The sequence below is a fragment of the Sus scrofa genome, chromosome 1 (assembly GCF_000003025.6).
Source record: "Sus scrofa isolate TJ Tabasco breed Duroc chromosome 1, Sscrofa11.1, whole genome shotgun sequence".
Classification (NCBI taxonomy): Eukaryota; Metazoa; Chordata; class Mammalia; order Artiodactyla; family Suidae; genus Sus; species Sus scrofa.
Window position 1 is genome coordinate 163,935,361 of NC_010443.5, and position 24,360 is coordinate 163,959,720.

The 24,360-nt window shown below is 50.0% G+C and overlaps 1 protein-coding gene across 16 annotated transcripts in view; it reads right to left on the reverse strand.

The window, feature by feature from the left end:
- The window catches only part of MEGF11 (multiple EGF like domains 11), a 380,511-nt gene that overhangs the window by 40,432 nt on the left and 315,719 nt on the right, over positions 1–24,360 (reverse strand). For all 16 annotated transcript variants that reach the window (XR_002346342.1, XR_002346341.1, XM_021100245.1 and 13 more), the window contains exons 9-10: positions 23,108–23,320; positions 14,683–14,857 (exon numbers count right to left, since the gene is read on the reverse strand). Coding sequence is in view for 14 of the 16 variants with exons in the window: in XM_021100245.1 (XP_020955904.1) it covers positions 14,683–14,857; positions 23,108–23,320 (388 nt within the window). In the remaining 2 variants the exon portion in view is untranslated. The remainder of the gene's footprint in view (positions 1–14,682; positions 14,858–23,107; positions 23,321–24,360) is intronic.

Sequence of the window (24,360 nt, forward strand, 5' to 3'; positions counted from 1 at the left end):
ATTTTCCAGGGAAAAAGAGTGACAAGCGGTCCACAAGGCAAAGAGAGAACAGCTTGGACTGAATGCCAGCCACAGAGGCCTGTCCAATGCAGAGCAAACCTCACTGGACCTAATTAGTGTGTCGCTGATAAAGCAGCAACTGACAGCAGATGCATGTTGGGGAAAAGAAATTCTGCATAAGGCATGAGGAGGAGAGGGCCAGAGAGATGGGAGGGAGAGAAGGTTGGAAGCCACTTGTCACACCCATTCCCGTCCAGACCTCCCTGTGCTGGGGCGGGTATAAACCAGGGTCTGTGCAGTTGAGTCATTCTGTCTGACTCCCATGGGGGTGGGTAGAGAAGGGCTCAAGGTAAGCCTGGAAACTCTGTGTCTGTTCAACATGAATAGGGCTGTCAGTGACCTGAGGCTGCTCTGTACAGTTGAGTAGGCTGTGCACTGCACAACTCTAGTGGCCATCATGTGGCAGACACTACAGTTTGTATATATATTATATACTTTTTTCGGCAGTTGTCAGTAGAATGTCTTGAGAATGGGTGCTTTTTTCTAACGTGAACAAATATGCTATATAATTTTGACCCCTCAAGAGATCTCTCTAGAGGAACACAGACAACGCCTAGTAGTTCCCAAACTTATACCAAGACATTTCAGGAAGATCTGAGACACAGTGAGTGTGGCCAAGGAAGGACATTTGAAGTCAAGTTTAGGTCTTACTGGCTGCATGACCGGGGTCCTGCTGGAGACTTGGCTGCTGTCCTGGCAAAACAGTTTCTTTTTTTCCTCCCCATTGATGCCCTTGTCCAATCTGTAGTCCCTTCCCCTTCTCCAACGGTTCCCTCCTGAGAGTCTCTCCTGAGTTTCAAAAAGGCATCACAGGCTAATAAGGGCTTTTTGAGAACTCTTGAGAGGTATTTGTATCTTATCAGGAAGCTCTTAAGTCTAAAATCCCTGGAGGCATTCTTGCATGCAGGGTATATGCACAGTGGCTAAGGGAGGAGCAGGGACTCTGGTCCTCATGGCTGTCCACACTCCTTCACCCCTACAGGCAGGGCTGGCCCTTGGCTTAGGACAGACCGACCCATCCCCAGTGCTGGAACCAGGAGGAAGGAGACTCAGGTTTCTAACTACCCCCTTGGTGCCAGCCTACGCTGAGCACATTTTCTCTCTTGTCTCCTTTTGTTTTAACAGCCCTGCAGGGAAGAAATTACCCTCCTGGAGAGAGAACCATCCTAGAGAGAGGCTGGAGGAGTCACCCTGCCCTAAGTCACACTGTGGGAAAATGTGACTCCACAGCCCAATCTTCTTCCTCTAGTCCTGGATGCCTTGACTGCAGACAAGGCAGCAGTGAAAGGGACCCCAGTGTCCTGAGCACCTACTATATGCCGAGCTCTGTCCTAGGTGCTTTTCTACCCATCTGTCGTTAAGGGAGAAAGCTGGTTACAGAGATGATGATGGTGATGCTGCTACTGCTGGTGCTGATGCTGCCCGGGGATGCTCGTAGCATCAGACACACAGGCTGCCTTGGCTCTTAGGCAAGAGAAAGGAGCTCCCCTTGACGCTTCACTTTCCCACTCCTGCCCTCACCTCCCTCCACCTGCTCCCCCAGGACTGAGCACTGTTAAGAGTTCTTGCACTTCCTGAGGGACTGAGGGTTAGGGATGGTTCTGGCCACAGAGGATTGGGACAATCTCTCATAGACCTGCAGGTCCTGCTCCCTCAGTGGACAGAATGAGGCTTCCCTGCAAAGCATAGGCAGGAATCTTTGGGACTATCTGGGCAAACACTGATAAAAGCGTATGGCCCCAATCACTCTGCATTAGGTTTTATGATTTCCCTGGTGATTTTTAAAAGTACCAAAAAACAGTCATTGCCTCTCAACTGCCAGGAAAGCCCATGCTGAGTAGGCAGGGGTGGGTAGCTGGGTGGTATCTTCATGAGCATTTAGAGGAATATGTGATGAGCAGGATATGGAGGGGGACAGGGACACAAGATGAGACTATGGCGTGAAGAAGGGGAGTGGGTGGGCTGTCTTTCTACTTTCAGATGTTCTGCAGACTGTTTTTGATGAGGCTGTGTGTGTGTGTGTGCAAACAGTGGGACACACTCCCGATGTATGTCATGTGAATAAACACACATAGGTCCTATGTATTTCCAGTGTGCAAATGCTTTGCATGTATGGAAGAGCAGGTTAGGGACAGGATTTGGGCTTATCCCAGTGCCTTGGTTTGTATGAAAATTATAAGCTCCCCAACTCACCCTGCTTCATGCATGGTCTATGCAGGCACTTTGGTGTGTGTTCTGTGTAAGTGGTGTGATGGCTGTGAGGTAAGCTTAGCATCTGCATGTCAGACATTTGGGCTGATCCTGGTCAGAGAGCCTCAAGGAGGATTTGATCACAGTGGCTTTGAGCATGGTGTGCAAGCATGAACATGCTGAGTCCATGCTGTGAGGTTGTATACATATATATGAGGGTGGGGGATATGCGTATTGCAGAACCCAGCTGCTTTGGAGTGGCGGCTGGAGGTGTGGGCCCCGGGGAGGTGGCTTGCAGAGCCAGAGGCTGACTATTGACAGTAACAAGGTCCTAAGTAGGAAGCAGACTATGGGGGAAAAGGGTCCTGCAGGGGCCTATGGGGGGTGTTTACTAGTGTCCAAGCAAAGCATGGCACATTCAGACTTAGGGAAGGCTTCCGAAGAACCTAGGAATATATGAGTTCTCGTTGTGACGCAGCAGAGACAAATCTGACTAGGAACCATGAGGTTGCGGATTCAATCCCTGGCCTCGCTCAGTGGGTTAAGGATTCGGCGTTGCCGTGAGCTGTGGTGTAGGTCACACATGTGGCTTGGATCTGGTGTTGCTGTGGCTGTGGTGTAGGCTGGCAGCAACAATTCCGATTGGACCTCTAGCCTGGGAACGTCCATATGCCACAGGTGAGGCCTAAAAAGACAAAAAGACAATAAAATAAAATAAAATAAAATAAAAGTCATAGACTGAATGCAAGGAAAAGCCAGAAGTTGAAACCTGAGAGGCTTTTACTGAGGAACAAAGAAGGAATGAAGGTGGGAAAGGCTGCCTCTGCTGTCCGCACTGTCCATCCCCTTCATTCCTCAGTTCTGTAGATTATTCAAGTCTCTCTTTTTTTTTTTTTTTTTTTTCTGGGGATCTCAGTTCCCAGACCAGGGATTGAACCAGGGCTGCAGTGGTGAAAGCGCTGAGTTTTAACCACTAGACCACCAGGAAACTCCCCTATTCAAGTCTTTATAAAGCTGCTTTCCTCTGGATTATTCTGGGCCCCCGAGGTGTCTCAGCCCAGTTCTCACAGAATATGTCACTACACATAATATGGGCCTGGGATATGCTCCCCATTTAAGAACCTGAGGCCTCAGGGGGCCAGGTTCGAAGGGAGCTCCATTCAGACCTCCCTGCAGGAAGGGAAGCGGTGGCTTCCAGCCTGGGGCAGGGACTGTCTGGGGCTGCAGGCTGGGGGCTAAAGAGGGGAGCAAGGCCGCTGAGGGAGATGGGGCCAGAGGGTTTTGTCCTGGCAGCACTTGCCTGGGGCGTGGCTCAGCCCTGGTTTGAGAGTCGGGACGCCTAAGATGCTCTGAGTTGTATAACCCTGCTGTGACTGTGTCCTTGTGGGTAAAATGGCAACAGTAATGTCTAACCTCAGAGGGCTGTGGGAACACCTGAGGTGATGGATGTGAGAGCATCTGTGGTGGAAGAACTGTGGTGGAAGAGGGGTGTCGCGGTGTTGCTCCATCTGCCCCACCCCTGGGAAACTGACACTCCCCCTCAGCTCCCTGGCGGATACCTGGTTCCTTATAGTTTAACACCCCTTCCTAGTTCAGCTCTTGTGGCCAGGGTTAAGGTTTCATCCTGATCAGGGGAAGAGAGGACCATTCTGGGTTTACCTACAGAAGAAGCAGGTGGGTGGCAGAAGGCTGCATCAAGCCAATGGGCTCTGGAATCCGACTACTGGATTCAGGTTCTGGCTCTGGCACTTATGGGACTTTGGGCAACTTATTTTTTTCAGCATTTTTTTTATTGGGGTAGAATTAACAAACTTTGGGTAAGTTATTAACCTCTCTCTGTGTCTCAGTTTCTCCATCTGCAAAAATCGGAATTGTTATAATTGAACTTCCCACATAATGTTCTTAGAACAGTGCCTGGCCCAGAGGAATTGCCACATATGCTTTAGGCATTTTGATTCTTGCACGTAGCCTAATAGCAGCCCAAGCCCACTGCAGATGGAAGAAACATACAGATTTACCCACTCTGTGCCACTTTAGTAGTGCTTGCCCTGTTTTACCCTCATGCCATCCTTCAACGTACCTGCAAGGTACTCCACGTTGGAGGTGAGCAGACTGAGGCTCAAGGGTGACCCTGATAGCAAGTGGGTCACCCGGTTGGAGAGCGGCAGAAGAGATTCAAACTCAGGGTGTCCTAACTCCAAGCCCATGCTCTTCCCACTCTGCCAAGCAGCCTCCACTGAAGACCCATGGGGAGTGATGGGAACCAGCATCTGCTGAACACCTACTGCATGCTGGGTTCTTAGACTGTGATGCCACCATCTCCCCACACAGGGTATGGAGGTCAAGTGCAGCACTGTTCGTTCACAACCCTGCTCAGGACTGCAATGACCCCCCTCTTGCCTGCTGAGTTCAGCACCAGTGCCCACCCTGCCACTCTGGCTGCAGGGCTCAGCTCCCATTATTTTTTTTTCTTTTTTCTTTTAGGACTGTACCTGCAGCACATGGAGGTTTCCAGGCTAGGGGTCTCAGGGGTCAAATCAGAGCCATAGCTGCCAGGCAACGCCAGATCGCAGCTGCATCTGTGAACTACACCACAGCTCATGGCAATGCCCGATCCTTAACCCTCTGAGCGAGGCAAGGAATTGAACCTGTGTCCTCATGGATACTATTCAGATTTGTTTCTGCTGAGCCACAATGGGAACTTCCCTCTCTGCTCCCATTCTTTTCTTTATGTTCCGTACACCCCTGCTCACCCTGGCCAGCTGTGCTGGAGGCTGGGGAGCCCGGGACCTGGCTCCCCTGGGCCTGAATCAGGGAATTGATACACCTCCTTAAAACTTTTAGGAGAGGTAAGAATGATTGGTAGTGGTTTTGGAGAGAACTTTGGAGCTTTTTAAAAATTATTATTATTTCTATTTACCTCCATTGTTAGTCTTCCTGTTAGCCCCACTTGAAGTAATTTATTCATGACCTTTTTTGCAACATCTTTCATTTTCCAGATATAATCACGTCTTCTGGTAGGAATCCCTCCCCACTGGGGTTGTAATTACTCCTGCAGATGGGATTATTGGTGCTAATGACTAAGGGGCAAGATGGCTGAGGGGGTGGGTCAGGCTTGGGTGGGCTTTGGAGCTGGAGGGCTGGGGTGGCAGAAGGGGAGGGGACTCCTTTGTTCCAGACCCGCAGCCTTGTGGGGGAGTTAGTCTGTGGCCCTCATGTCTCCGCATGCCCCTGGCCCTTCTTCCAGCCTTCCCAACAATGTGTTTCATCTCGGCATCACACCAGACCCAGGTTACAGGGAGCAGGGTGTGTGCCCCACTTTGTGGGAGATGACGTTAAGGCACAGAGAGAATTTGTGAAAGGTAAAGTCAAACAGCGAACAGGTGGCAGAGCTGGGGTTGGAGCTGAGGTGTGGCTCCCAGCTGGGCCCTGCCCAGCACGGACCTCTGCTTCCTGCACTGCTGTCCTAAGATGGGCTTGGCCTTGGAGCCATAAGCCCTGGGCAATAGGCTCGCTGGAGGTCCTCACAAGTCATCTGGACCAGACTCGAACTGCTCTGAACTCCAGTTTCCTCATGGGTGAGATACAGCTAAGATATAGGAGAGCCATGAGGATGAGGCAGCTCAGGTGTGAAACTGCTGGGTAAACTGTAAAGGGCTGCCCTGCAGGAAGTGGGGGAGACCGAGGGTCCTAGCCACCTCCCCTCGAAGACAAAGGGCAGAAGGTCACTAGGCTCCAACTGAGAAATAAGGTTGTGGGGTTGTCCCCTTTCCCAGGACAAGGCCTGAGAACCTGTCAAAGCTGGGTATTTACTACAGATCCACAGCCTTTTCCTTTCCAGACAACTTTCACTGCAGCCAAAAATGTAGGCTCTGAGTTCAAACAGCTGTAGGTTCTGCTCCTGGTGGCTGTTTTCCAGCTAAGGAAGGTCACCTCGGCTCTCTGAGTCGGAGTTTCCTCATCTGCAAAGTGGGGATGCTAACAGCCCCTGCTACAGGGTTGCTGTGAGATGAAGTAAAATAACATATGAAGAACAGAGTGCCTGGCCTAGGGCCCGCCACAGCTCCTCAGTGCTCTAAATGTGGGCCACTGTCACCCCCAATCCGCCGTTCACTCCTCCAGACCTTTTGGGGAAGCGCCTCTGACTCATGGCCCCACCCCACCCTCCAGAGTGTGGGGTGGCCAGGACTGGGGACGAAACCCCATCATCACCAGAGACTTGGACAAAAGGAAAACTGGGAGTGTTTAAGGCACAGATGCCTCAGACCACCCTCCCAGCTTCTTCTGCTGCAGGCGGGGAGATCCAGGCACCAGGCCTGGGACCAAAGCCCCAGCTCCAGACCCCAGTAACGAGGACACCGATAGAGACATGAGGAGCACGGCGGGGAGCGTGTGCTGTGACATGGGACTGTTTATTTTTTAAAACGGGAGAGTCAGCTGTTTTCCCTAATAAAGCTACAAACACTGGGGTCCTGGGAGAGACGGCGGGATGGGGTGGGGGGAGAAGGCAGCACTCAGCCTTTTGACATAAAACCAATTTCCCCTATTTTGTTCTGCGGATTAATTGCAACATGATTCACCACTCTGATGAAACCCCCATCCGTCTCTGCCCTGGGAAAAAATCAGTAGGTGTCTGCTCTGGGGACAGCAAATACATGAGATGGAGGTGAAGGTGGAAAAGGTATCGGGAGGGGAGTTATGTTATATTCCACTTCTGCTAATGATGTGCCGTGTGACCTGCGATAAGTCATTTTCCCTGTCTGGACCTCGGTGCCTCTTTTGTAAAATGAGAGGGCGCACTGGGGAAGCACTGAGCAGTCTTTTACCTCTGCTGCTGTGAAGGCTACCCCTAATTCATGCTTACACTGAGCAGGAAGGGCAGGCATTCTTAGTCCATATTACAGACGGGAAACTGGGGCTCAGGGAGGCTGAGTACTTTGCCTAAGGTCCCATAACTATGGAGCAGCAGACTTGGGATTCCAGTACAGGCCCGTCTGACCCCAAAGGCCATGCCCTTTGCCTCCAGGATGTCATCTCTACACAACAACAGAAGGAACCTCAATGATCATTTATTAAACATTCAGTACATGCCAGGCGTCTCCCTAAGCATCACACATATTTTATCAATTCAATCCTAAGAATAATACTAGAACATAGTGCTGTTATTTCCTCTGTTCGCTACAGGAAAATCTAGGATGTGAGAAGCATAAGTAACTTGGCCAAGGCCAAGCAGCAGGCCACAGTGGAACAAGGCTCTGAGTACTGGACTCTGGGTGTGCATGTGCCTATGTTTTGGATCATTTCTGCTATTTTGTGCTACCTGTGCTCCTCTGCTCACATGAGCATGGCAGCTAGAGGCTGAATGCCTCATCCCCAGCTCAGCACCCAGGAAAATCTTTTCCTATCATAATTAGAAAGCTAGTCAATGGTGGGGGGATGGGGCAGGGGATAAGAAGCCAGTTTTCTAATAGTCTGCAGACCTCAGTTTGATGAAGAACAAAACAATTAGAATAGGAAACGCACACACATTATACGCATGTCACCTGACTCCAATTTTCAGTCCACATTCTCTTCTGGCCCTGCAGCTGCCCTCTCTCCCGAGTTCCAGCTCAAGAGGCAGGCATGCCCTTTATCCAGCTGGTAGGGGGAGGGTGACATATTTAAAGGACGTAGGAAAACCTGGAGGAAAAGGTCAATCACTGCTCCACTGATCTGGATTTTCGTAACTCTCATCCCCCTCCCGAGCCGCTGAGGTTTGCATATGACCTACCAACAGCACAGAGAAAAGGGAGAAAAATGTGGAAACGAGTTTGTTCATTTGGGTGATGGAGAGCCCGCTCCCCTCACCAGCATGCAAGGTTCAATAACTGCAGACAGGGCTTCAAAAAATTGCAGCATAAATAGATGAGCCCTTTAAGGTAATAGAAATTCTGTCATCCAGGGGAGAAATATAGGCCCTGAATCCCACGGGAGGGGACACCAGGCTCCCTTCCCCCACCCCCTACACTTCCTGTTCCCATTAGAGCCTGAGCTGAAAGGGAGCTTCTGTGCTGAGGAATGACCAGAGGGCCCCTTATCTCCCGGCTACACGGTCTCAGTGCTGGGAGACGGTCTGGGAAATCAAGGCTCCATAGCTCTGGCAGTGACCTCATGAGCTGTCTACTTTAGGCGCCAAGGTGGCAGCCATTAGTCCTGGAGCAGCCGGAGGTGTCTTCATCAGGCTGGCCACCTAGGTGAGGACTTCACCGGGGAAAGCTGGTCAGCAGAGGAGCGTGGAGGTGCTGAGAAACTGGCCTTCTCTTGGTTCAGTGGCTGCCCTTGAGAACCTTGGAGCTCTTGGGAACCCTGCGGCTCCTGGCCAGGAGGAAGTTTCAACTTATCCTGCTCTTTCCCTCTCTCCCTTATGTCTACCTGGCCCCCCACACAGGGCACTCAGGCCAGGACCAGTCAGCCTTTTCAGGTGAGGGGACCCTTGGGGTAAATAATAGCAATAGCAATAGCAATAGCAGTGGTGGCATCCACAACAATAATGACAAGAATAGCTAACACTTGTTGGGAGATTACGAATATGCCAGGTACTCTAGTTATTTTATATTATTGATTAATTTCATGGGCCCAATAATTCAGTGGACTTTATTATTATTACCCTTTCATATATGAGAAAACAGAGGCACAGAAAAGTTACATCTTACCCAAGGTCACACAACATATAAGCAGCAATGCGGGTATTTGAAGGCAAGGAATCTGGTTATACTGTCTCTGAGTAACACCACGATACAGTATCACAAAAGGAGAAACACACGCCTTGCCCAGAGAACCTGGAGAGGATGTTGGGGTACAGCTGTTCCAGTCCCACGGCAGCTGCGTGTTTATCTGAAGGGCAGAGAAGCCAATGGGGTAGATTTACTGAACAATAGGTACTGAGCAAGATCTTCATGAGGGGGGAAGGCAACAGGAGGTGCAGGGTTGAGGGAGACAGCCCCTGAGCCATGTCCTATGGGATCAGAGGAGATGGAAGGGTTAATTCTAAAGTCAGGAATATTCAGGAAATACTTCATGGAGGAGGCAGCCTTTGATTTTAGCTGGAAAGGCTGAAAAGTACTTTCATAAACCGAGATAAGAACCTTCTAGGAAGAGGGAAAAGCTTGAGAAATTGCACAGGTAGAAGCCAAAGCAGACACTGTGTATGGAGAAAAGTGAGTTATGTGTGGCCAAAGCACAGGTTTGTGGTAGGTAGCAGGAGATGAGGTTAGGGTGGATTAACTAGTTTTAAGGGCAGATTACAAAGGACTGGTCTTTGAGGTTTATTTGGTGGGTGAGGAGAAGCCATGGAGAGGGGTGATTGGACTCCACCTTCCAAGTGGATGGACAGGTCCACTCAGTCTCCTCAACCACCATTCATCTATTCTCTCCTCCCCTCCTGAGTCATTCCTCTCCTGGATGCTCCCAGGGCTCTGACAGTCTGAGACCCATCACATGACCCTCACTCTGCCTTTTTCTACCCCTGTTCACCCTGGTACTCTGTCTGGATGAGGACCTTGGATTCTAACAGGGCAAGAGGCTTGTGGGAGCTGTCCTAGGTGCTGAACCAATGCCATCCCGCATTTTAAGCACTTCTCTTTTAATGACTGGTTCCCACATCATTGTTTCTGCTGGACAGAGAATTTCATCCCCATTTTACAGATGAGAAATAGAAGCCCCCAGAGTTAGAAGAACCAGAACTGGGAACTTGGTTTCTTGCCTTTCAGCCTTGGGCTCTTTTCTCCTACCAGCATCCCCAGTGTAGCCCAGCAAAGTGACTCCATTGCTGCTGCCAGGCTAACATGTAAAATACCCAAGCTCTCTTCCCACTTCCATCCTTGTGTTTATCTCTCCAATAATTGACAGGTATGTCCATCCCACAGTGCATCCTGAGACTAACCATTTGGGGTGATCCACAGGTGCTTTGGTGGACCTTCCTGGGACAGCAACTGTGCATATTAATGGCTCTGCTCCATTGGGAATCCCTGGGTATAGCTAATCCTGACACTCCCTTTGGAAGAGAGTGCTTGGCTTGAGGGAAGCAATGTTCCCCCACTACTCTCACAGTTCACCAATAATTACTATCATCTTACTGGGCATCTATAGTGTCCCAGGCACCGAGCCATGAACTTTCGATCTGAAGTTTCTCACTCTCCTCATGGCTAAGTCTCCTCCTGACAGATAAGGAAATTCACACTTAGGTAGGATAAGTGACTTGCCAGTAGGTATGGTGGGAACTGGAGGGCCATAATTTGAACTCAGATTTATGTAGTTCCATGGTGACCCATCAGTCAAAGTCTATCATCTAATGCATGAGAGTTGTGGTGGCTCCCACCACTACTGCTTTGTGGTCCTGGGCAAATCACTCATCCTGTTTGAACTTTAGCTCCTCATTCTCCAATTGAAGATCATGAAAGTGCACTTCTGCAGGGCTCTTGTGAAGAAAAGAGATGAAGCATGTGGCAAGGACTCAGTGTTTGCTGCTAGTATGAATATGACTATTATTGGGAAAGCTTTTAGAAGGATGGATAGACATCAGATTAGCCTTTCCATATCCCCAGTGGGTATGGACAAGAAAATATCAAGTGTCCTGGGAAGGAAGGAAAAAGAGTATGAGGGCTAGCACCCACCCAGAGTGCCAGGTGGGCTTGCTTCTGCCCCATATTCTTGTGGCCTCAGGTGGTGGAGACACATGGCTGGATCAGGCATGCCACTGGGCTCCCAGGGGTGGTTCAGCACTCATGTTTGTGTTGAGCCTGAGGCCATCCTCAGCCCTCAGAGATTCTGAGAGACCGTTTTCATAATAGTATTTCAACATCCTTCCTAAAGAGCCCTTGGCAGGAAAAGCTCTGGTGGGAGAGGACAGCTGGGGATACGGCCTTGCATCCATTACTGCATACATCCAATGGCAGGCAGGACTGATGTGACTCTCGCCTTACAGATGAGGAAACTGAGGCCTAGCAAAGTGAAACAACATGCCCAAGGTCACCAAGCAGCGGCTCAAGGTCTCCAAACACTCAGAAAAGGGCTCTTTTATTTTATTTTATTTATTTATTTGTCCTTCTGCCTTTTCTAGGGCCACTCCTGCGGAGTATGGAGGTTCCCAGGCTAGGGGTCCAATCGGATCTGTAGCCACTGGCCTACGCCAGAGCCATAGCAACACGGGATCCTACACCTCAGCTCACGGCAATGCCGGATCCTTAACCCACTGAGCGAGGCCAGGGATCAAACCCACCACCTCATGGTTCCTAGTCGGATTCATTAACCACTACGCCATGACGGGAACTCCAGAAAAGGGCTCTTTTAATTAGTCTCTAATTAACTGCGCATCCTAAAACTCTTTCAAGGAAAAAGGCAGGTGCATAAATTCACAAACCAACTAGCAAATAAAGGCACTGCTAATTACCATTGACTGCGGGACATTTGGGGGAGGGTCTCAGCCAAGTCTGTTCTAGTAATTGCCCTGATCCCCCACCCTGACCAGAGCTGACTAATTGCAGGGAGTTACATTCATTCAGAAGCTGGGGTGAGAGCAACAGTTTGGTTCCCTGCCTGGAGCCTGGTGCATACAGGAAAGAGTTACAGTGGATAAGAGCAATTGACTATTCTGTAATCACCTCGAGCGGCTCCTGCTCAACACCCGACAGGGCCCCGGAAGAGCCTTTCCAGGTATAATGAGGCTGGGCAGGAGGAGATGGATGGAAATGAACAGGGTCTCACCAGGGCCATTTGGCTCACAATATGTCTTAGCTCTGAGCCCCAGGCAGGTGGGACTCCACATCAAAGTGATTCTTACAAGTGCCAAGTCCCCTAAAGTTCAAGGGCAGGAAGTCATGTGCACCCCAGATGAGAGGAAGAGAGGCAATGGCCTGATCTTCAGATTGTTAGAGCCCTGGCCTGGGGGCATTGGTTCCATAGACACTAGCCTCTCTAGGACCTACCCACCCCCTGGTTTAGGACCTAAACCCAGGACTCAGATTTCCCCTTCTTTTGATGAGCAGTAACTAGGCAGGCAGCTGGAAGTGAAAAAAGGGCAAGAGGGAGGCCCACGGATTATGTGAGTAATCAGACAGCAACAACCTCAGTGAGCACCCCTCCTCTGGCCAATGCACAGGCTCACCCGCTGCTCCTACTTTCCCTCATTTCCTGCAGAAGAGTGTGTTTCCTGACTTGGTCTGTGGAGTCTGCATAGTAGACCATCAGTAGAAATCCATTCATCTTCCCCTGCACACTCCCCATTTACAGAACTAGGACCCTGAGAGGGGAAGCCATTTGCCCAAAGTCACAGAATGACCCTGGTGGCCAAGCTGGGACTTGGGTCTGGATATCCCCCTAGCAGTCCTCTGATCACTTGGCTAGGTGAGACTTAACCCCAAACAACCATTCTCTCCTATCCCAACCTCGGGCACTCCATTTTTCTTTTTTCTTTTTTTTTAGGGCTGCACCAGTAGCACATGGGAGTTTCCAGGCTAGGGGTCAAATCAGAGCTATAGCTGCTGACCTATGCCACAGCAACGCCACATCCAAGCTGCATGTGTGATCTACACCACAGCCCACGGCAACGGGAGATCCTTAGCCCACTGAGCAGGGCCAGGGGTTGAACCGCATCCTGATGGCTACTAGTCGGGTTTGTTTCTGCTGAGCCACAGTGGGAACTCCTCCATTTTTCTATGGAAGTTATGGATAAAGCTCACACCAGTATAAGTAAATTAGAGAAGAAACCTGCAGGAGAGACAGGCTTCTTTCTCTTTTGAAGATGCCACTGCAGTCATTTTTACCCAGTTTTATCTGCACTGGGGAGGAAGAAGAGGGAGCAGAGAAGAGTTTTGTTCTATAGATCAGAGGCAAACTCCCCACAAAAGACATTGTCACCAGGCAAACCTGCACACTCACACCATGACAAGGGCTTCTGTGCAGATCCGTGGGTTTCCACCTTGGAGGCATACTGGCCTCAACCAGATCACACCCAGAACAAATGTATAAGCATCTCTGGGAGGGAACCAGGCAACCGTATTTGTAAAGCCCTCTGGGTGATTCCATGGGAAGCCCCAAAGGAGCACCATCCTCTTCCCAAAGTAAGGCCACCAGCAGCATCGGTGTCACCTGGGAGCTTGACAGAAATGCAGAACCCCAGGCCCCTCCTCAGACCCACTGGATCAGAACCTCCACTTTAACAAGGCCCACTGGTGGTTTCTGAGTTCACTAAAGTCTGAGAAGCACAGAGGCAAAAGGTATTCCATGCAGCCCATCTCTACACCTGACAGCAACTTTGCAAGGCAGGTGTTTCATTCCACGGACAAGGAAGCTGATCCCGAGAGTGAGGTTAACCCACTGGCTCAAGGTCACAGAGTTGGTGAGTAGGACAGCTAGGATGTGACCCTGGGCTGGTTCCAAAGACCACATGTACTACCTAAACCACTTCTCACAGGACCATAAAAAATATGGCCACAGGGGTCCCCTGGATGTTTGGGGCCTCAGACCCACTGGGCCTGCCCTGCCTTTGACCAGGATTCCACTTCCAATGTCAAGTTCCCTGAAATCAAACCTCATAAAAACCAGCATAATTCATGAGGAAATGCAAATAGTAAACAAACACGTGGGGAAAGGTTTACTCTCCCTGGTAATCAGAGAAATGCAAATTAGAGCAACATTGAGGAGCCATTTCTACCTATATAATTAGCAAAAAATTTTTTTTAAAGAATGTTAGCAGAGCTGTTTTGAAACAGGTACGTTCATACACGGCTGGTGGCAGTGTAGATTTATATAACCCTTGAAGAAAGTAATATGGCAACATCCATCAAGAACCATAAATATATCATGCCCACTGACCCTGGGAAGTCACCCTGAGGGAATAATTCAATAGGAAGGAAAAGCTGTTTATAGGAAGATGCTCATTGCAGCATTGGCTGGGAATACTGGAAACAACACAGTACTCAGCAGTAAGGGAATGGCCAGTGAACTTGGGGGTCCATCGGTTCCTGCAGTGTCTTGCAGCCATTTAAAATGGTAATCCAGAAGCCCAAGCAGCAAAATACAAAACTCTGGGGTTATTATGTGCTCTGTGGTTATCATGATGGAAAAATCTTGCGTGCATAGGGTATGGACAGGGAGAAAGTGGGCACAAAGAAAATACCTGGTGTTTCAGGGTGAGGGGACAATGGAAAGACCCCTTCCTTCCATCACTTTTACAATTACGATTCCCAGCAGAACTGACCATTTAAGAACAGCCTTGGTGGCTCCCTGGTCACGGACCCTGTTTCTGAGTGAGACACGCAGACACTCTCGTTCTTCATCCCTGGGCGCAGGACTACACTCCCTGATTCCACATGGAGGTGGGAGGAGCTGTCCCCTCCTCTCCTGTATGGGGGCAGGGGTGGGCAGAGAGACCAGGAGAGTCCCCTCCCATCTTACCATGAAGCCTGGGGCACACGTGCAGCTCCCAGTGATGCTGTGGCAGTCGGCGCCGTTCTGACAGGTGCAAGGCAGCTGGCAGCCATCGCCATAGTAGCCCGCAGGACAGGACTCATTGCAGTGGCGGCCAGACCACCCCGGCTGGCAGGTGCAAGCTCCAGTTACTGGGTGGCAGCTGAGCAGATGAGAGAAAGATGAGAGGACAGTCTGGTCAGGAATGCGGCCATGTCCCACCCTCTGTCCACCCCAAGTCTGGTCTGCCCAGAGCTGCAGGATGCAAGGGCCTCGGGGGTTAAATTGCTTCATGTCTTGTTTGTCAGCACATGCCAAGAAACGGAGGCACATAGTTGTTATCTAATTTGCCTAAAGTCCCATAGCAAGGAATTGGCAAAATCAGGGTTGGACAGGTCTCCTGACTCCCAAACAACTGCTCTTTATAACACAAACACCCAGAGACCAAAGCAGGGGGCAGCCTCTTCAGGCCCCTCCCTTAGGGGCTTTGAGGTCCAGAGCTTCACCCACCCTGCACCCAAGGCAGATGCCCAGTATTGGGGTAGGCACAAGAGGACCATGGTGAGAGCCAGTGGCTCTGTGTATTGTAGGTGCTCAATGAATATTTCTTGAGTTAAAATGGAACCTCAGGGCAGATGTGGCCTCTCCTCTCTGGCAATGTCTGTATTGGAGAGGACACCCTCCATCTGTGCATTGCTAGTGCTCTTTAAGAGTGAGTGAGATTGTCTCCAGCTCCCATCTAGCTAAGCCAGAGAAAGAACTATGTGGCTGGAGGCAGGGGCTACCTGGCATGACCTCTAGAGAGTCAGGCAAACTCTGGCTGGCAGGATCCAACAGCCAATATATATTCATGATCAGAGGAGATGCTGGGTACGGTGACTGGTGGGGAGTGTACTTGCCTGATGGCCCCAGCGACTGTGTCTGAAATCCATCATTACATTTTCTTTTGTTTGGTTTTTAGGGCCACACCCATGGCATATGGAAGTTCCCAGGCTAGGGGTCGAATCCGAGCTACAGCCGCTGGTCTACGCCACAGCCACAGACATGCAGGATCTGAGCCGTGTCTGGGACCTACACCACAGGGCACCGTGATGCTGGATTCTTAACCCACTGATTGAGGCCAGGGATCAGATCCACATCCTCATGGATACTAGTTGGATTTATTAACCATTGAGCCATGAGGGGAACTTCCAATCACTACATTTTCTGGGAGGTCATACTTCCCCTGGGCTGCTCCCAGCTAGAGCACAGCCAGGAGAGTAAGGTCAACACATTCTGGGAAACCTGAAACTTCTCTGACAGGCAAGTTTGGCTGAAAGACTCCCCATCTTGCCAAACTTTCTTTTTCTTGGCCCCATCCACAGCAAGTGGAAGTTCCCGGGGACAGGGATCAAACCCGTGCCACAGCAGTGACAACACCAGATCCTTAACCTGTTGTGCCACCAGGGAACTCCTTGCCAAACTCTCTTAGAACTGTGCTGCAGTCTAAGACTTTCCTTCCAGCCTTCCTTCCGTCCCTCTCTCCTTCACACAGATCTGATTGCATTGCAATCTGATACTCTCCCAGCCTCCTCCGCCCCCTCCCCATTTTCCCACACAGCTTTTCTTCAGTAAATCTCTTGCACTTGACATCTGTTTCCAGGAGAATCCAGACAAATACTCCAGAGAAGATGCTGGATGGTAGAGACAAGCCTCTTGGACTCTGTGATCTGCTTCCCCACTCTGGAGTCTGACTCAAGGGATATTGTGGAAGGCAGCATGCTCTGGGCTGGCAGGAGGAGCCTGGCTACAAATCGTGGTCCTGCTAAGTTCCACGGGGATTTGGGCTTTGTCGTCCTGAGTCGCTAGTGGATCCCCAGTGCCTGGCGCATATTCACTGCCCAATTAAATATCTAGGTATGGCTAGCACTCTGTGAGTAATTATTTTCTGTCTGTTGACTTGTTTATCCTCTGTGTCCCCACCAGGTGGCAGCTCCATGGGGGAGGGCCCTTCGTCCGTCTGTTTCACTTCTGTATTGCACCCCAGGGGCCAGCAGGGTCCCAGGCACACTGGAGAGGCTTAATACATATTTGGTGGATGAATTAATGAACAAACTAATTGTGTGAAGCGCAACCAAGCCGCTTCCCTTCTGGGAGCCCTGATTTTCTCGTGGAAAATGAGAGATGGACAGGAGCAGACAGTTCCTAAATAGTGAAGTGCAAATAAGTAATGATCATTTTGGAAAATGTTTAGTCTCATTAATTATCGAGTCAAAACAGCAGTTGGGTATAACTTTTTCTCTATCAAAACAGAAAACTTTTTTGCTTATGTTTTTGTTTTTCAAGAGAGAATAGTCAATGCTGGTAAAGGTCTCTGGAAAACAATTTGGGGTTATGTATCAGGAGTCCTAAAAATATTCAGACCCTTTGGTCTTGCAATCCATTTCAAAGAATCTATATCCTGAGGAAATAATCACAGTTGTGGAGAAAGATTTATGCACAGAGATGTTCCCTGAAGTATTATTTATAACAGTGGAAAATGGAAGCAATTTAAATAATAATAAATATGTGACCAGGCTATTAAAGCACCAGGCACCTATATTTCTTTCTTTTTTTTAAAAATCTGTTTTATTTATTTAGTCTTTTTAGGGCTGCACCCACAGCCTATGGAAGTTCCCAGGCTAGGGGTCTAATTGGAGCTGCAGCTGCTGGCCCACGCCACAATCACAGCCACGCCAGATCCAAGCCGAGTCAGCAAGCTATAGTACATCTCACGGCAACGCGGGATTCTTAACCCACTGAGCAGGGCCAGGGATCGAATCCACATCCTCATGGATACTAGTCAGGTTCATTACTGCTGAGCCACAACAGGAATTCCTATTTCTAATCTTCAAGTAAGCCTCTGAGTTAGGCATTAGAGACTCTTTTTCAGATGGCACTTGGTGGTTATACGACTTGCCCAAGGTCACACAGCTAACACAGTGGCAGCTGGGATGCAAACCTGGGTCTGTCTGGCCACATTCTGTTCACTGCCTCATGCTGCCTCTGACAATAGGATACCGGTTAACTGAATTATGACAATGCATAAGAAGCAATGTTAGAGAAATATTCAAATGTTTTCTAAACTATTTAATGATACAAATAAGGGTAAGTAAAATAAGAAAATTATATATACAGTCATGATCTAAAATATGAAAAAAAGTGATACAGACATGGAGGGAGAATGAACAAATTATGACAAAACGGTTTTTGTGTTCACCTCTGGGTTGAGAAATGATGAGGTTTATTTCTTTACATTTCTATGTATTCTCAAACTGAGCAACCGTCCTATTTATAAACAGATAGACAGTGATGAAACTTATAAATATGTGAAAAAGAATGTGTGTTGGGGTGGGGATTTGAAGACTTCCTGCCCTTCATGGTTCCAGAAAAATTCCTCCCGGGGTCCCACACTGTAAGGGGAAACAGTGGCCTGCATGGGGGCCTCATCAGCTCTGCCCAGACCCAGAGATTCTGAAGGGTCTCAGGCACCCCTCTGCCCTTCCCGCCAATAGATTCTCTCATCCCAGGGCCTTGCTCTGGTGGGGAAACCACCCTGTGAAAAGCACCATAGACACACAGGGAGCTGGTGGATGCTACCCTTAGGCTCTCCCACACTCCTGCTTTCCATCTCAGCTGCCAGGGTTTTGGAGGCTTAGCACTAATTTTACCTTTTACTCTGAGAACCAGAAAGCTCCAGACCAGATCTGAAATCATTTTTTTTTTTTTTTTGGTCTTTTTGCCATTTCTTGGACTGCTCCCGCGGCATATGGAGGTTCCCAGGCTAGGGGTCGAATTGGAGCTGTAGCCGCTGGCCTACACCCACAGCCACAGCCACAAGGGATCTGAGCCGCGTCTGCAACCTACACCACAGCTCATGGCAAGGCTGGATCATTAACCCACTGAGCGAGGCCAGGGATCGAACCCGCAACCTCATGGTTCCTAGTCGGATTCGTTAACCACTGAGCCATGACGGGAACGCCCTGAAATCATTTCTTTCTCTTTCTTTTCATGCCCCTAAAATTCTATTAAAAAAATTATAACCTCAAAAAAAAAAAAAAAAAAGTTCCAGTCCCGGCTCAGCAAAAACGAATCTGACTAGCATCCATGAGGATGCAGGTTTGATCCCTGGGCTCACTCAGTGGGTTAAGGACCCAGTGTTGCTGTGAGCTCTGGTGCAGGTCACAGATGTGGCTCAGATCTGGGGTTGCTATGGCTGTGGCTGTGGTGTAGGCTGGCGGCTACAGCTCCGATTCGACCCCTAGCCTGGGAACCTCCATATGATGTGGGTGTAGCCCTAAAAAGACCAAAAAAAAAAAAAAAATTATAATCGGAGTTCCCGTCATGGCTCAGTGGTTAACAAATCCAACTGGGAACCATGAGGTTTTGGGTTCCATCCCTGGCCTCGCTTGGTGGGTTAAGGATCTGGCATTGCTGTGAGCTGTGGTGTAGGTTGCAGACACGGCTCAGATCCCTTGTGGCTGTGGCTGTGGTGTAGGCTGGCGGCTACAGCTCTGATTGGACCCCTAGCCTGGGAACCTCCATGTACTGTGAGAGCAGCCCTAGAAAAGGCAAAAAAAAAAAAAAAAAAAAAAAAAAAAAAAATATATATATATATATATATATATATATATATATAATCTCTATTTCTTCAATTCAAGTACTTGTCACTTATTATAGAAACTTCAAAATCTCTTTGAAAAGACAGTGGGGAGTGACCGCTGACTCAGTGATTAAAACTGAAAACTGCCATTGTCATGTTCTTGGCACCTTTGTCACATCTCCTTCTCTCCTGTATCCCTGCTTCCCCCACCCCCCACCATTGGTGGCAGAGCCATTCCCTAGGGTCACATGGCAGGTAAGTGACTGCTGGTTAGGCTCAGGCAAAACTCACAAACACTGGTGTGGATGTTGGTTCAGCCTGCCCTGTTTTTTTTTTTTTTTTCCCTCGCCTTTCTCCATTTCCCCCAGACATAGATTAATCACAAGTTAATAGGAGCCGAAAGCCCAACAATACAGGCATCTTTTCAGGGAGGAATTTTCTGCCTCTTTTTCCTGCTGCTCTGAGATTTCTATCAGTGCTGCATCTGTTGGCTAAATCAAATCTTTCAAAGGTAATCCATGATCATGGCCGCTGGAATTCGTCTATGACAATCCCGTTGCGGCGGAGACACGGACAAGGTCTGGCACACAGGCGCTCACTTTCTCAAGGTTATTCCTTTAGGAGGAAGGTTTCTTTGTGCTACAAAGCATTTATATAAGTGTTGGGGAATTTCGCCAGCCACTTGTTCCTTCCCAGGGCACGTGGGTTTGACCTCTTTGAAGCAGCCTCTCTGGAGGGGCACAGAGCAGAGAGAGGCTGGGGCTAGTAGAGGAGGGTTTTCTTTGCTCGGAGGCTGGGGGTACTTTGCGTCTCTGGGGAAGATGCGCTAAGCCTTCCTTGTTGGAAGTCTTGGTGGGGCTCTGTTGCAAGCTCTTGCAGAAGCTGGGGGTGGCAGGTGGGAGATGAGGCAAGGCTTCTGGAGATCCCACACTGCATCTTCAGGGAGTTGGAAAGAAGCTTCATTTTCAAAGATCACAAGAAAACTTTTACCCTCCCCTGGGCTGGTTGACAGATTGGGAAACCAGGACACAGAGAAGTGTACGTATCAGCACACTAGCTTCTAGCAGAGGCCAGGACTCAGGGAACCCAGACCCACCCTGAACCTGCAGCTTAACATACGTCTTGGGATTAGGAGTCATAGAGTCATTCCTCTGCTTTTCTTGGATCCCAAGAGAAGGCTCTAGGATGGGACAAAGGCTCACAGAAAGAGAGGTGTGACCTGTGTCCACATAGAAGAAGAGAGCAGTTCTCTGTGTCTAGGAGAACAAAGTCAAGTGCAGTATGAGAAGTTCAGTTAGGGGAGTTCCCGTCGTGGCTCAGTGGTTAATGCATCTGACTAGGAACCATGAGGTTGCTGGTTCGATCCCTGGACTGGCCTTGCTCAGTAGGTTAAGGATCCGGCATTGCTGTGAGCTGTGGTGTAAGTTGCAGATGCTGCTCGGATCCTGAGTTGCTGTGGCTGTAGCATAGGGTGGCAGCAACAGCTCAGATTGGAGCCCTAACCCGGGAACTTCCATATGCCGTGGGTGTGGCCCTATAAAAAAAAAAGGAAGTTCAGTTAGACCAGAAGGTCTCAACCTCAGGCAGTTCTGCCTCCCCCGGTCCTACCCAGGGAATAGTTCTGGTTGCCAGAACTTGGGGCTGGGGTATTGTTACTGGTATCTAGTGGGCAGAGGCCCAGGATACTGGTAAACAACCTGCAATGCAACAAAATAACAAAAATTATCATTTGTGGCAAGGTTGAGAAATCCTGAGTCAGAGGAAATAAAACCTTGGTGAGTGCTGGGGACTCAGTCACCGGGGCAGTGTGCCAAGAGAAAGGCGTGAGATATTTTTTAAAAACAGGGCAGACATCAGCTCAGGGGCAGAACCCCTTAGAGGAATGGGCTCTTTAAGATGAATTTGCTGATTCCTTTTCCTAAAGGTCTAGTCTGTGCCAGGCAACATGCAAGACGGGGGCTGCAGAGATGGACAAGGCTGGGCTGCGGCACAGCTCTCTGCGGGGAGGTGATCCAGCAGACATGGAGGAACCCAGCCTGGGGGGTCGGCTGCCAGGTGGTCAGAGCCCCCATGCCTAGGAAGCGCTACTGCCACGAAGCCCTGAAACATGACACGTGTTAAAGACGGTAAAGCAAATAATCATCAATATTGAATGGGCTGAGATTAGCAGCGGAGAAGAGGGAGTCCTTCCAGATTAATAATGCATCGAGGCCTCCTTCGGAGGAGGGATAAATTATGCAGGGCACGGTTGCTTGGGGACAAGAAGAAAACAATAGCTCTTTAATTTGCGGGTTGGTTGGATCTCCGTGGCAGGGACTCTCCCTGCATTGGACCTTAGCGGCAGCCTTGTTTCCTGTCCCCGACACCATCCTCCCTTGGCTTCCCCTTAGGGGTGGGGATTCCTGGTGCTGTGCCCCCCACCCGTGGAACAGTCTGAGGCAGCTGCCCAGTCCCCTGACCAGCCATGTGGGACCCCTGTTTTTAGAGCCCTGGAGCTCTCCCTCTGTCCTCCAGACCCAGCCCAGACGCCACCTCTTCCAGGAAGCTGACTAGCATAGCAGTCTCCCAAGGGGCTTTCTGTACAGAGTCCTGGGTCTCAGTTACTCAAGCACATGTTGGGACCCAGCAAGGCCAGCCACATACATTTCACTGATTCTGAGATGCACTTCACCCCACGTTTTCATACCTCTGATGCGTGTGCTATATTGTCAATGGTATGTTATGGTTCAGTTTTTGCGGTACATAAAATAAAGCAGCTCCTCACTACTGGTGTTGTCTTGTATTTGCAGAAATATGGTAGAAGGTAATGAAGAGGGGTGGAGGTTAAGTCCTGGCTGTCCCAGAGACAGGGCTGTCTTTGGCCTGCAAAGAGCAGCAGCCCCCACGACCCCGAGCAGCTGGTCCTCCCCAGAGCTGTCCTGCAGGCCCAGGGGAGAAAGGAGATTCCCCCTACCCTTCACCATCCTGATAAGAGGCAGCCACATAAAAGGCTGTGGCAGCGTTTATCTGCGGCCTGACAGCCTCATTTATTACCCGAGGGCGGTGCCAGCTGTTGCAGGAAGCAGGAAGTGAAGGGAGCTGGGAGAGGTGGCCCTGGGCAGCTCTGGCTTCACTTCCAGGAAGCAGGGATGGGGCCAGCTTCAGCCCAGATGTCCCCAAGCCCTAAAGGACACAGAGCACAGGGAGAGGCTGGCTCCAAGCCAAGACCCTGATGAAAGGCTTGCCCTCTGTCCTTCCTGCTCCTCCACCCTAGCCAGGGCCTGTTGGGACAGCCCTCTGCAGGCCCCAGGTGAGCCACTCTGATTTTTAAGGTCCTTTCTACTACTGACCCTCTGTGGCCCAAGTCCCCTGCTTCTGTGCTGGTGGCCCTGTCTCTGAGCCCCTGGGGCCTGGGAAAGGGCTTGGTTAGACACAGACTATGTGAGGGGAAACGCTCCAGGATGATGTCCCCAGGGCTGGTGGCACCCTGAGCCCAACCTCCAAGGGCTACACGGCCTCACCCACCCCCACCCTGCCTCCCTGAGGGTCACCAGGCTCCCTCCTGCCCCTGTGTGTGGGGTCTCAGGATGGCACATTTTCAAAGCTGGCAGTCAGCTGTGTTGGGCAGGCAGGTGACCTGGGTCCTGGTCCTGAATGACTGTGTGGCCTCAGCTTCCCCTCCTTCTCATCTAAGTGGTGGGTGAAGGTGATTGCTGAGGTCCCAGATCCGTCCCTGCCTGCCTGGATGATGGGGCTGGAGGGGGAGTTTGTGCCCCTCCCCTTGCCCCGGACTCACCCGTCCCCAGCTCCTACCTGATGGTCTTGTCAGCATCGCAGGGGCAGGGCGAGGTGCAGCCTGGGCCATGCAGGCCCTCAGGGCACAGCCGCTCCTGGCAGCGAGGGCCTTTGTAGCCAGGCTCACATTCACAGGCGCCGGTGGTGGGCGAACACTGGCCCCCGTTGTGGCAGTCACAGCGCTGGGAGCACTGGAAGCCGAAGGTCCCGAAGGGGCATTCCTCTTGGCACCTGCAGGATAGCAGAGTGGGGTGAGGCTGTGCCCCTCACCTGCCCTTCCAGATCCACCCAGCATGTACCCGTGCCTCTGGGCGGGGCCTGGTGTGCTGCACCTCCTCACAGCCTCCTCCCCTCGCCCCTCTCCTCCTCCAGGAAGTATTCCGTGGTTTGGACACCCCAGTCTGTTCTCCCACTCCATGCTAGTTTCCCTCAGTCACCAGAACTGAATTTCTATTATCACATTTTACTGATTTAGGCCTATGTGGGTTTTTTCCATTTTTTGACTGCAGGAAATATGTGCAACATGAAATTTACCACTATAATATTTTTAAGTGTGGAGTTCAGTGGCATCAAATACATTTACATTGTGCAACCATCACCACCATCCACCCCTTTTCATCTTCCCAAACTAAAACTTCTGTACCAATAAGCAATAAACATATATATATATATTTTTTTTCTTTTTTTTTCTTTAGGGCTGTACCCACGGCATATGAAAGTTCCCAGGCTAGGGGTTGCATTGGAGCTGCAGCTCCCAGCCTACACCACAGCCACAGCAACACCAGATCTGAGGTACATTGTGATCTATACCACAGCTCATGGCAACATCGGATCCTTAACCCACTGAGCAAGGCCAGGGATCAAACCTACATCCTCATGGATACTAGTTGGGTTTGTTTCTGCTGTGCCACAACAGGAACTCCTAAAAATATTTTAATATCTCTGAAATCAGTTAAGTCTTAAAACTGATGGCATGTCATAGTGTCATTATTGCTGTTCTTCATTCTTAGCTCTATTTATTTATTTATTTATTTATTTTATATTTTTTTTGGCATTTCTTGGGCCGCTCCCGCGGCATATGGAGGTTCCCAGGCTAGGGGTCTAATCGGAACTGTAGCCACCAGCCTATGCAGAGGCACAGCAACGCAGGATCTGAGCCGCATCTGCAACCTACATCACAGCTCACAGCAACGCCGGATCATTAACCCACTGAGCAAGGCCAGGGATCGAACCCGCAACCTCATGGTTCCTAGTCGGATTCGTTAACCACT